Source organism: Calidris pugnax, unplaced genomic scaffold (genome assembly GCF_001431845.1).
Source record: "Calidris pugnax isolate Ruff unplaced genomic scaffold, ASM143184v1 scaffold50, whole genome shotgun sequence".
NCBI lineage: Eukaryota > Metazoa > Chordata > Aves > Charadriiformes > Scolopacidae > Calidris > Calidris pugnax.
The window spans coordinates 4924712-4938107 of NW_015090780.1; the positions used below are offsets into that span (position 1 = coordinate 4924712).

General features: G+C 43.6%; 1 protein-coding gene across 2 annotated transcripts in view; it reads right to left on the reverse strand.

Annotated features, from left to right (window-relative positions):
* Positions 1–13396, reverse strand: part of PHACTR3 (phosphatase and actin regulator 3) — a 71117-nt gene that overhangs the window by 24183 nt on the left and 33538 nt on the right. Inside the window, exons 6-8 of one of the 2 annotated variants that reach the window (XM_014957117.1) lie at positions 9587–9851; positions 8176–8423; positions 2422–2575 (exon numbers count right to left, since the gene is read on the reverse strand). In XM_014957117.1, the coding sequence (XP_014812603.1) occupies positions 2422–2575; positions 8176–8423; positions 9587–9851 (667 nt within the window). The remainder of the gene's footprint in view (positions 1–2421; positions 2576–8175; positions 8424–9586; positions 9852–13396) is intronic. The other variant, XM_014957125.1, reaches the window with a different exon arrangement.

The window sequence follows — 13396 nt, forward strand, 5'->3', positions numbered from 1 at the left end:
CCACATGATTGCCAGATTGTGCTGGGGTGCTCTGGGTTTGGGAGGTGAGACCTAGTTAGAAACTCCAGAGGGATATCTCTAGGGCTTTGACTTTTTGGCCTTTAACACTACCCATTTTTACTTACTTTTTTTTTTTTTTTTGACATGTACTTTCTTTTCCTGGTGTAAATATTTTCCTGGATGCGTCCACCACCTGAGCTTGTTTGCATGGCCATGTTCTATTCTGGTGGGTGAATTAAGAGCTGAGCTCTGCCAGGGCACATATGCGCTGGAAGTTGTGTGGGAGATTGCTTCCAAGCTGTTTTGCCACTCCTGGCTACTCCAGCAATCTCTGCACCGTCTGTTCCCCGGGATGCGCTGAATCTTCTGTGTTCCGGGAGGAAGGAACTAAATGAAAGCGTCTTCCAGCACTTGGAACAAAGATGGTTTTTAGCCATCCTCTAGACATTACTAGTGACACTAATAGCCTGCCCCCCAGATTGCTCCATGAGACCACCGCAGGCACTATGGAGGCGTCTTTCACTGCACTTGCCCATAGACACTACTTTTCCTGGCTTCTAGTAAGGACCTGCCCTTTTCTTCACCAGCAGAGCAGTTGCCTTTTTAAGTCCTTGTACTGACACTTGACTTTGGGTATGCGTCCTTTAAAGTAATTCTTTAGGCTCGTATTAAGCAAGCTAAATGTTAAATGAAAAGAAAGGGATAAATCCTGTAGTTGCACCACCTGAAATGGCAATTCCATTAGACCTTTCACCCTGAGAGAAGCCAGGCTGTATTGAAAAGATATGTACCTTCTAGGCATTTCAGCAATATGAGGTGTGATTAGATATGAGACAATCTTCTCACTCGGTGAGTACTCTGTGATGGTCCAACTTGGTTTTAGGGGTGCAGTGGGGTGGAAACCAGTTTTGTTTATTTTAGAACTATAAAATTAGGCTCCTGACCTATGAAGACATTTAATGAGCAATTGACCATCCAAAAGAATGGAACTAACAGTATCAAAGTGCGGCTTGAAATATTTCCTTGATATGAATACACAAGGCTTGCGTGGTCAAGGTCCATGACACTTTAAGACGAGGGGTATTTATGTGGAACATCTATGACTTGCTCCTCCTGTAACTCTTGGAACTTAATGTAAATTGTAACATGGTATTTTCTACTTGTATGGGATGTACATGCTTTTGTGATGGGGACTGTCATCTGCTGTGTCCTGTGCAGTCCCTGGCACAATGCACTGTTCTCCTGTGGGTGTAACGTGCTACCATGCTACATAGAACCAGCAGCAATCACTGAGACTGGGGGAAGGGGATTATTCCATCTCCAACGTTCAGGAGCATGGTGAGGTACACCCAAGCTCTGATCTGTTCATTCAACAGCTCGTTTCTTAGCTGAGGGCAAGTGTGGTGATGGCAGTGATGTTTTCCTCCGTAAATTCTGGTCCATTAGGACCTGTGCTCTGATCCATATACGTGCTTCTCATTCCCCGTCCCCTGAGGTACAGCTTAATCAAATGCACACACATGAATGAGCTAGCCTAAATATCAAAAAATGTTTCTTTCAGGAGAGGCTTGAGCTATTTAATATTTAATAAGCCTTGAAAATGAACTTCTGTTCATGTTTCTCAATTTGATTCCAAGCATTTTGGCGGTGAGCAGCGCTCACTGTCCCAGTGTGGGCAGGCACAGCACAGATTATTTAACAATCCACTTTGTCTCATCTAAAATATTCATGTTTGCAGATATCCAAATGTAGCTCTTAAAAAAACACACACAAAAACCAAATGGTGCAGCCTGAGCCTCGCAGTTACCTTAAATCTTTGCTCTAGGCTACACGCCGCAGCGATGCTGTTTCTCTGGCAGCTCTGCCCCGTTGCCCTGGTTACTGATGCAGAGCAGCCGTCCCCCCGGCCCTGCGGCTGGTCCTGCACAGACACCCACCCCGGGAGGGACACACAGAAATACAGCCACCAGTGCAGACAGCAGCTTGCCTTTGGTCAAGTCAATGTGCAGCTGGAACAGTTGCCCTCAGCCTCACATTTGGCTAGTGCTGACAAAGCTAAATCAGGTTAACAAATAGCCTTATTATTTTCATTAAAGCACTAGCCTTTCTGGAGAACCTCAAAATCTTGATTTACATCGGTGGAGCTGCAGGTAAATTTGGCAGAATTTTGTCGTGTCCCCCCCCCTGCCCCGCCATTGACTTCTGTCTTGTTTTCTATTGAAAACAAGGGAATCCTGAGAGAAGAGGGAGTTGAGATTTTTTTCATGTGACTGACTGACAGCTGAAAACATGCCATATTAGTTTGTGTATGATTCACTGCAGGAAATGAACTTGGGGGTGGGAGACAGTGTCCCATCTGACAGTACTCAGAGGATGCTCCCTTGTAAAGGGAGATTCCTCCTCATTCTTAGATAGACTTACTTTGAGAGTTTCATCTCAATTTGCTGCCGGATTTCCTGCCTTTCCTCATCTGTCCTCCTTGGGAAAATATTCCTGTCTTCCAGCTCCTGCTTACTTGGTCTGTTCCGTAGTTTTACTGCCAGCAGTTCTTTCTTGCATTTTCTTGGCAAAGTACCTGAGACACGCATTGAAAAGAAAATTATTAGAAAGACAGCTCCTGGAGATGAAATATGAACATATGCAGAGGGGGAAACCTAGAGAGTGAGAGTGATCTCTACGTTACTGTGCAATGAGCAGTTCTATGCATTCGTACGAGTAAGTAGCACTACAATTGTGTGGGGCTCACACACAAAACTGCTTACAAATGCAGAAGGATCATATTCCTCTGTTGTCTTTGTTATCCATTATAAGTAAGCAGTGCTCTCAGGTGAAAATTATTTGCAGCTGAGACACGATTCACGTTGCTAGTTCAGAAGTCAGAGGCTGTGCATCTTGCCTCAGTCCTCTGAGCATCCCTAGGGCCCAGTGCAGTCCTTGTTTCCTGAGCCTTTCAGTGATCCCTTTGCAGAAGGTCTGGATCACTCAGTGACAGGGGTGACCAGGAATGTACACCTTCCTCTTGGGGTCACCAGGCGTGACCAGGAATAGATACTGGTAACTGAAACAATCCAACTGGCTGCTTGTTGCGTGTGTATATATGCACACACACACATACATATATAATTATATATTTATAAAAAATGTTATTTTGATTTTCTGGCATTAAAAATTAGAAAATCAGAATTGTGAGCAGACACCGTGTGTAACTCATAACACTAAATGTAAACCATTATGTACATCTACATCCCGTCCAGTGTGCCAGTGTGTCACATCAGAATATTATTTAGCAACCAAAACTATTCTGTTGACATTAGGCCTTTCCCTCTGAAGAGAGCAGGGGCAAATATTCCAAGGAGTTAAAGTAAAGGCCAGGTTTTCTGATGCTTTGCAGAATGCTGGCAGCTTAGCTGGGCATTCGGGTAAGAAGAGACACAAATACCTCCTGTGATTGCATGACCTGTTGTGCTTATTGTAAAAATATGATACCGCATGTTTTCCATCAAACCAGACAACTTAAAAAATTGCCATTATAAAAGAACTATTCACAGGAGACCATGCAGCAACTGTTCCGAGTAGGAGTCTACTGCTCTTCAGTGTGCTGGATGTGGAGTCCTTGACGCTGCCCCTCTAGTGACATAAGAAACATCCACTTACTCTTACTAAAGGGAGCTGCATTTGAGCTCAGATGTTTCTGTATCTCTGGTGTAACTCTTTAGACTTCAGCAGGCAAAACAAGTGAAAATAGGACTCCTGAGCTTATAAAACTATTTTGCCATGTGTTTTGGAAAGGCACGCAATAAAATGGCTGTAAAATAGAAAGCCATCTTTATTTTCAAATGCCAACTGAAAGTCTGAGGTGGTGTCCTTGTTTGATGAGGGATAGCTTGCTTATGGAGAGGGGGAAAGAGGGAAGTGGTATTAGAACCAGTGAGTGCTGAGTGGTACTGGTAGGACTGCTCTCTCCCAGCAATCGTGTCACAGGTAGGTTGTAAGGAGGTAAATGTACCCCAGATCCCCACATGTCTCTGCTGTGCTGGCTTTTCTGGTGTCCAGTCCAGGACTTCAGTGGAGTCTGAAAATCATCCCTGCTGAGTAGCACCAGCTACAGCAGCTGGGGTTCAGTGTATTGTCAGGTATGCAGCAGCTACAGTTAAATCTTTGCATTTGCTTCATCTGGGGAGCGTGGTGTGTAATAGGAGGTTATTTTGATTTGGTTCCTTTTTACTTTAAAGGTTTGTATTTTTAATTTAATGCTTCACCTTTTCTATAAAAGGTCATCTCACTTTTAAAGAAAATGACATTTAATTGATATTTTTGTTTGGCATTTGAGATAGGATTAAAGTCTGGTTTTTAAAGGATGCTCTGGAGCTTGGCAAGATACTAAATCCTAAACAGATTCTCATTCCCAAATACTGGAGTTTTATTTGCTAGGGTTCTGTGGACCTACATTATTATTATCAGTATTGATCTCAAATTTCTTTATGCAGAGGGAAGGACTCTATACCACATCCACACATCCATGTTGGGAAGACCGGGGCAGAAAGTAGTTATGGTCTCCTGGTGTGAGCGGGGAAAAGTCTTCTGATAGTTGCAGTGGTGTAAAATGACATTTGTTAGAAACTGTAATCAGCTCAAAGCCCTGCATAGAGTCTAAACGCTGTGCCCTTGTTCAGCACCTTCCTCCTAACGCTTTCCAAGTCTGTTGCAAACATTAATTAAAGCACACAGCCCTCTGAAGTAGTAGGTATGCATCTAACAGATGGGTAAAGAAGTTAAACGATTTGGCTGATGCCACACAGAGCCTTCTGCTAACTGGATATATGGCTCCATCGGAAGCATTTGGCTCACGAAGCCACACACTTGGGACTCTGTCAAGGGTTTTCAAGCCCCCACCTCGCTGGGAGCGGGTGCCGAGTGGGCGTTTGCAGCACTCGATCCGTACAGCACAGGCACCAACAGAATTCCTTCTGGAAACAATCTAAAGCACATTTGGGGCTAGCAAATCCCTGGGTATCCCTGAACGTGTTCTCATTTTCACCTGGAAATTTTAAACAGGTGGCAAGAGGAATTTGGTCGTGTCAGGAGATTGCTGCAGAGAGAGCGCACGTGCACCCTGAGCATGGAACAGGAGACTGTCCTGCCCATGTGCTGGCCATCTGCCTGGTGCAGCTCAGCATTTCTTGGCTGCACTGAAAGCAATGGATGTATACACTCTACAGCACAGGCATACCTCTGTCCAGAACTGCTTAGAAGGGAACAAGGGAGCTCTTCCTGTTAAACGCTTTTTTTGGAGGTGCACTCTAAACAGTTATTCTCCCATTCATTGGTGACAGCCAAGGTGTGAGTGTGCAGAACTATCCCCACTCCCTTCAGGCTGTTATAAAACTACTTGGTGTACCATACACTCCTGATCTTTGACTTGTGGGAGGACAAGGGCTAGAATTACATTGATTATTTGCTCAGATGAGGTCAGGACTCACTTTCTGCTGTCCCTCATCTCATTGAAAACCAGCTGAAATCGATGCTCTGCAGGTTAAAGGCTGGACTTTTTTGCAAGAAGTCAGGTTTTGAAGCTGATGTGGAGAGATTGGCTTAAGTGAGCTCAGCGTATGCCCTGGAGGCTTGTATTTCCAAGTGAGATGGAAGAATGCAGTATTTTGCTTGAAACAAAGTGCAGCAGCTTTTCAGGGCCTTGTCTACTCCCAGGCTGCTCTGCTGCATACTCAGAAAGAGTCTGCTACTTCGTGAAATTAAAAACACAAATCACATCTGAAAAATCTCAACTTTAACCCGAATCCTGCTGTTGTATTAGGGGAGTGGAGAGTGTATAACCCACTCAGGATAAGCTGTGCTCACTTCATCCAGATGTCTGGATTTCTAAAAGGCTTATGCTATAGCCACTCCCATGGTCCATATGCACTGTGCACTGATTAATCTTTAGGGTATTTCACCAAATAAAAATGCAAGAGATCTGGATTACGCTGATCTGCTAGTCTAAGGAGCCATTCCCCATGCCTCACCAGTTGGGTTAATTCCTGAATAATAATACCTGCCCAACAAAGTGAAAAGGGGGAGATGATGTTACCCCCTTCAGGGAGACATGCTGGGAAACACTCTGTAATTAGTTCATCTGTTTTCATCTTGAGTGGCCCCATTGATGGCCAGTTCTGTTATTCCACCTGCTGCATATCTGATGTTTCAGAATTAATAAACAAATGAATAAAATCTGAGAACAAAGAGGAAATAAACCCCTAAACTAGTTTTCACCACATCCCTTTTCAGTACCCTGAGGCAAGTTTCTTCCTGATCACTATCTCAGTGGAAAGTGAACCTGCAAATACCCTTATATCAGTATTGTCTTCATAAGGGTTATTTTTCCTGGTCAATAAGGCACGTTCAGTGCCGGGCTGTCCCATGACCAAGCTATCTTAGGCAGGATCTTGGCTGTGGCTTGTTTCATGAGTTATGGCCACTCAGCTAGGTCAACAATAATGCTTTGAAAATTCACACCCCTTTCATGCTTGGTCTGCAGGTTCCTGACTAAAGTTCCTGTTTTGATTCAGTTGAATCATGACATTTAATTTCCTGTGTGTTTACTGTTCTTTCTATCAAGCAGCAGGCAAACCCCAGTGCTGCATGCTGATGGAGAGACCTTGCTTGCACAGGTTATCAATTGTGGGCTACATGCTAGTTTGTTATTTTTTTAAAACGACGCACAAGGCTTCTCTCTTGCCTTGTGCTTTTAGGCAAAAGAATGATTTATTGAGTAGAGTGCTAATGGAAAGTCAAGGTACAGTTTTTCACTTTTTCCAGAGTTATCTGTGACCTGTCCCAAGCTCCCCGTAGCCATGGGGCTGTGGCACTGATGCACTGTTCTGCATGGCAGTGCCAATGGCAAGGCTGGTGGTGTGCTAAGGCACTACACTAATTGTAAAGCAGCTTTGGATTAACGGATAGTTTTACCTCCTGACTTGCAAACCAGCCCAGATTTTTTTAAGCTAGAAGGAGTCTGGAGCTTTTCAGGGAATTACTCCGGTGCTATCCCTGTCCATGTCAGTACTGTATCTCTCATGGCTCTCTGAAATGTGAGTGGAAGCAGTAGAGTGAATGCTGGCACAGGCAGTGCCACCCACTGTCAAGACCAGAAATGCCTTATGTCCCAGCTTGCACTGAGTAGATGGGCAGCAGTCACATCTCCGGGGCTGCAGTACTACCACCCCACACCAGGACTTGTGTGGTTTAAGTGACTGTGTTGCTCCACTGGCCATGTACCCCTCCATGGTCCGTGGCAGCCTCCTTAGACACCAAACAGCTGGACCTCTGCACGGCCTGGGTTTTTGTTATGCCCCTAGGATGTGCCTGAATGCCAGCAGAACAAGCACCAGGCTTGTACAAGAAATTAGGTCTTTTGCAAATGTGCATTTACAACCTGCAAGAACAAGGCAGTCCACAGTGATCTCCAGCCATCTAAAAGAATCCTGTGCATAAAGCTCAAGTCTTATGATGGCTAAGTTTTAGGGGAGTATGGAACAGGCTTCTCAGTGCAGAGACTGAAGTTTAGGTGTGAAGAGTCTTTGGCATTCAGCCAGAGAGAGAGAGAAATTAATTACGAGGAAGAAGGCTGTGTAGCTACAAAGAAAGAAATGAGGGAAAATTATTCCTAAAAATAAGAGATGATTATTGTGCCAAAGCCCTCTCAAATAATTGCTCAGGATTTTACAATGTGTTACCCATATGTCTCAAGAAAGGGTAAAATGGACCAAATGGAGAAGAAACTTTCTTCTTTAAAATATTTTCTCTGGATGTTCCTAGATCCTTCCTAGATTCATTGGTCTCTCCCACTTTTCGGTGACAGTGAGAGGTGTGTGCACATGCTACCGGTCAGACCCAGAGTACAAAGGGTATGTCAGCAGCTGCAAGGGTAAAGCTAATACGAATACATTGACTTAGATAAGTCTAAACATCATCTTAGTGTGCAGTATCTACCAACACAAACACCATCACAAGTCACTATGACTCAAATTTACCTTTAGCTTTTCACCAAGATTCCTTGAAAAAGCTGATGTTACAACAGAGGGATTTATACTGCTCAGTATTTTCTGTTGCGTGCTGCCTTGTTTAGAGCATTCTGTTCTGCTATGATAATATATCTTTATAATAAGTGACTTTCCTTACCAGAAATAATGGAGTCATTCAAAACTTCCTCATCCTGATAAAAAACAGAGTCTTCCTTGAGTTCTGAGTTCATGATCATGTTTTCTTTGTTCTCATCCGACTCTTTAACTGAGTTCCGCTTATTTTCTGAATCACTGCTGTAACTCAGCGAGTTCTCCTTTTCCTTGTTGCGCTCGATGCTCGATGTTCTGGGTGGACGGACATCCACTCGTTTTTTTGGAGAGCCTTTGCTTTCTCTTCCATGGAAGCTGTGGGTGGAAGGTGTACAGCACAGTTTTTACAAAAGACTCTTTTATTGCCACGGGAGGAACTTATCATTAAATGAGGATGAGCAGAACATCCCGTAGCTTATAAAGGCCAGGGCAAAGAGTTCAACATGGGAGGACGTGGGATGGCATTCTCAAGACTGTGTTGAGAATGGCTAACATGGATCTACTTTCCTATCTGTCATAAAAATAAGGTATGGAAGGGTAGTGGCTAATGTATTTCTTTGATATATAGCCACATGCTATACCGTGCTGATTAAAAAAACCCCACACAGCACGTCCTTCTAATATAAAACATACATGGCATGAAATATTTCCATTCTGATACTTTATGATCATGACAAAGGTTTAACGGGGCCTGGAAATAATATTCTATGAATCTATTCCCCATGAGAATAGCGGCTATGGAATTGAGAAATGTTACCAACTTAACTCCAAAGCTCTCTGATGGAAAAGGTTATCTCTGTCCTCCTCCAATTCCCAGGAGGGCTTATAATAAAAAGCAGAGAAAGTACCCAGTGTACTTCCACACAGGCATTTGTATTAAAAATGGATCCCGTATATGCTCGTGTATAAGCCAGGAGACATACGCTGAAATAGTAGCGTTGCTCATATGTACAGTACTGATATTTGGAGCAGGATTTGCTTTAGGTACTCTGACTTGGGATTTTGTCAGTAAATTTTCTTTTGTCAGCAAATTTTCTTTTGCAATAGGTCGAGGATTATCAAATGATTCTACCTGTTTGAAAACCTACTTCCATGTCACATTAGCCTTCTTATAAAGGGAAAACTTTGAAGTAACTGCCAAATTAAGCACTTTAACCAGGGATGGAAGTTCAAAGTAGTGCATCAAGAGGAGGGCAACCCCAAGCTGTACAAGTAGATAAAGTTCCAATAACAAATTAGGGAGGTTTACCAAGAGAAATTATTTAGTGGAATGAGTGTCCTCGTGCAGGGAAGTGGTTGAGGCACCATCCCTGGAGGTGTTCAAAAGCCGGGTTGACATGGTGCTGGGGGACATGGTTTAGTGATGGGTTTTTTGTCAGAGTTAGGTTGATGGTTGGACTAGATGATCTTGAAGGTTCCTTCCAACCTAGATGATTCTATGATTCTATGCACCCATAGTGCCAGGAGGCTGTACGTACCTGTCCTGCCGGTGTTTGGTGGCCAGAGCCCTGTGAAGTTCTTCAATGACTCTGCTGGGAGGTAAAGGCAGGTGGACGGCAGCCAGGTGAGGGGAACCAGTTGGCGTTGTTACCTGTCCCCTGACGTGGGGATCGGAACTTTTCTGGCCAGAGGGATGGAAGAGGGCAGCTTGTCCTGAGATTTGGGAGGAACCAACAATGACGTAATTCTTCAGGATGGTGGACGGAGGAGATTTCATGGCTGTGTCATCTATTTCGCTTCCTGCTGTCAAAACACCGAGGGTGAGAGGTTGTGCAATGCCTTTGGTTTTTGCACACAGAGTGTGCAATTAATTTGTTGTGTTGAAGAGAGAAAAATGGTGGTGTTTTGTTCTTGCTAGGAGGTGACTGGTTAAACTGAGTAACTGCCTGAATTCAAAAGCCTTATACTACACAGATCCAGATCTTTGATCTAGAAATATAGATGCCTCCCCCATTCCCCTTTTCCCCGCAGTACCAGATTCTCCTTTTTCCCAGCCCACCGCTATATTCTGGGTTGCCACTACTGTTCCTCCCAACCGCCGATGCTTGTACTGCGGTGGCTTCCCAATCTAGCACTTTCTCTGCTGGACTCTGGCAGACTGTATTAAAATTTATGTATTGTGGTTCTCAGTCAGGACAGAATGTACCAGTATCATTATCTGCTCCTCTGTGATTGCTGCACAGCTTAGACCTCTGTCTTTCATATGCCAGTTGAGGAAATGCCAAAATCATTATAATATGAGGATAATGTTCGCATAACAAGACTTGCCAAACGAAATCCAAATGAAAGATATGGAATTGAGCGCTAAGAAGGGAAAAAGGTGGGGCGATCTAATCTTTTTTACCCACAGATTCAGATATTTTTTATGCTGTGTAAGCATTTTATTGGAAATTAGACTTTGATATATACATTTCCCCAGCACCTGAGTCCAAAACACAGTGGCCATTTCCCTGGTTGTAAATGTAATAGTTTGACACTCTTAAGATATCTGAACATCTGCCCTGAAAAAGATGCGGATGAGTTTTTCTCTTCTGCAGTTCTCTTCCCCTTTCCGCTTTCCTTTTCTCTCCATCCCAAGCCTCTGGCATATGGTGGTGTTTACACCAATAGCTCAGTCTGGTGTAAAAAGGCAATGCAAGTGCTTCATACAGAAGGGTATTTCTTTTCTCTTGTTGCCACCTAGTGTTTTAAATAGGAATTTAAACTGACCCAGCTTGTACAGCTTTTGTACAAACTTATTTTCACAGATCATTTTCCTTTTCTCACTTACTTAGGAGAGAAATCCTTCAGTTCCTAGCAGAGAAAAGCTTCTGCTCAGGCCAGGAGTATCCTGAAATACCCCCATAAAAAGGGCTTGGTTATCCTTAAGCAGGGTAACTGACTAGAAAACTGGAGAGGATGAAAATAGGTTTGCTTATTAACTTCAGTTACCAAATATTTCCTCTCAGCCCCAGCATCCTGCATAACAGTTACCAACTACACTGGTCCATGTTCACTGCTGGAAATCTGGTGGGGACTCTGAGTGCTGGAAACAGAGCTGGGTGTCTGGAGAGCAGGATTTTTGAGGGCAAGAGCAAAAGCAGAAGTGGGAAGGGGAGCTCCTGTAGCCATAACCAAAATCGAACATTGAAAAAATTTTTAAGAGTAGCAACACTAAAGCCTGGACTCTTTTTCACATTTCTCCTTCAATGAGGAGACTTACATCCCTATTACAATCTTCTCTGTTATTCCAGGAAAGATCTAACTTACTATTTCCTTAATTTCTGGAAGGCATTTTTTCACATTTGTCTCCTTTGAAACCCAGAACCCTGACCAATGGCCAGAGCTTCATTCAATTCTCTCTGCATCCAGACAACAGGGATCAAGCTTGTCCAAAAGTTATACTCTCTGAAATCTGAAAATGTCTGAAAGCACGAGGACATTTCTTCAAGTGTGTAGGTGCCCAGTGAGCAATGTCTTGGCAATGAGACGCTTTCCACCCCGAGCTCCTCCTGAGCTGATCAGGATGGGTGCTGTGCCCAGGGGCCAGCCAACCTCTGCTGAGCAAAGATGTCTTTCCAGCACTCGAGGGGATTTTGATTATGTGCTACTGCGGAGATGCACAGAGTGCATTTATGACTGATCATTGCCCATTGAATCATTGCCTGAGGCGATGAAAAAAACCACCTCTTGAGCTACTTTATACCACTGCATGGAGAGAGGGTGTCCATGTTTTCTCAGAGGAAGAACTCTGGGTTCTGCTCAACCCTAAAGCAGGAGGGGAGGAGACTGTTATCTCTATACCTGCTTGTTCCTGGAACAGGTCAAGGGCCACTTCTGTCCTCACTGCAGCTTGGGCCAATATCGAGAGTTGAGAGTTTCCTTAGATCACACCTTATTTGTCCTAATGACAGTTGTTCTGTGAATAATCTTGCAAAGTGATGTCTTGGCACCTTGCCCTGTTCCCCCTCTCTCTGTGATTAATTGGTGCTTGGCTTATTCCTCACTCCTCTGCTAACAGCATCTCTAACATTGTTAAGGGGGAAAAAACTAAAGACAAAAGAGCTTTTCAACCTCTGCATCTCCCTTTTCTTTCATAATTGCTCTTTGTTTCTCTCTCCCCATACATTTGTATTCCCTTTTTCTCATTGACAGTATTTGTTTAGTCTTAACTTACCACTGCCTCTGCATCCAAACAAAAACAAACAGATGTATTATCACTATTGATAAAGGGTCTATAGATACTGGAGACACTGAGAAAACTAAGAGTTGTTGTTTATGGAAAATTTAGATGAGAATGGAATAACAAAACTCAAAGTATCTTGGATGTCAGAGGAAATACTTTGTTAAGCAGCAAAATATCTAGACTCAAAAAGCTGGGATATGCCTGGTGGAGCTGTGATCTGTTACCCTCTGTGGGTCAGGTTTTCCAAGTAGCCTACATCTCCCCAGAGCATGGCCTTCTCAGCGGCCCGAGGGCTGTCCTGGTTGTGCCTGTTTGTGTTGGAAGGTGGAAGAGGCAGGGTAGAGCCTGACTCACAGCAGAGAATGTTGAGGCAATCTGTACAGCAGTGCCCAAGAAGCATTATGATACCATTTTGAATCCAGCTCCCACTTAAACTCTTACAGCTTTTAAGCATGGGCAAAATATGGATATTTTCCATGGGAAACAAATACTTGTACTTTTCCTCAAAAGGACTGAAAACCCCAATGTTTTCTATGAAACCCAATGGTCAGATCACAATGCCTTCTGGTATTTTGCTTCCTGGTGACTTTGAAAACCCTGTTCTTGTGCCAGTAGATGAGTGTGGATGCAAATCAGGGCTGAGATAATGGCTGTCATTTAAAAGTCTAAATATCCAACTGGTCTGACATTTGGATGTCAGGACTTGATTCTAATTTGCAATAAGGCCCTTTAAACTGCTTTTACCATATGTAGGGCCCTAAAATCAGAACAAACTAAAATCATATTCACTTTAACACCCTTTCTGCAATGCCAGAATGTTGGAAAATGTAACAACATTGGCAATACATTAGAAAATCCGGCCCAGGGGAATTGCTCTTGAAACATTCAGTGAAGTCTGGCAGGGAGGGTTGCGGTGTCGGAGCCAGGTGGATCACGTATGTGTGTTCTGTGTAACCAGACCAGGTTCATAGCTCTCTGTTACACCTTCTCTAGAGAGCAAACCCTTCAGACAGAAACCTCCACAGAACCTATGGACTTCAGCCTGGTTGTACTGTTCTCTGGCGGGAGTCTAGGTAATGAAAACATTTAAATCTTCCTTGTGTTTTATGACATATTGATAGGA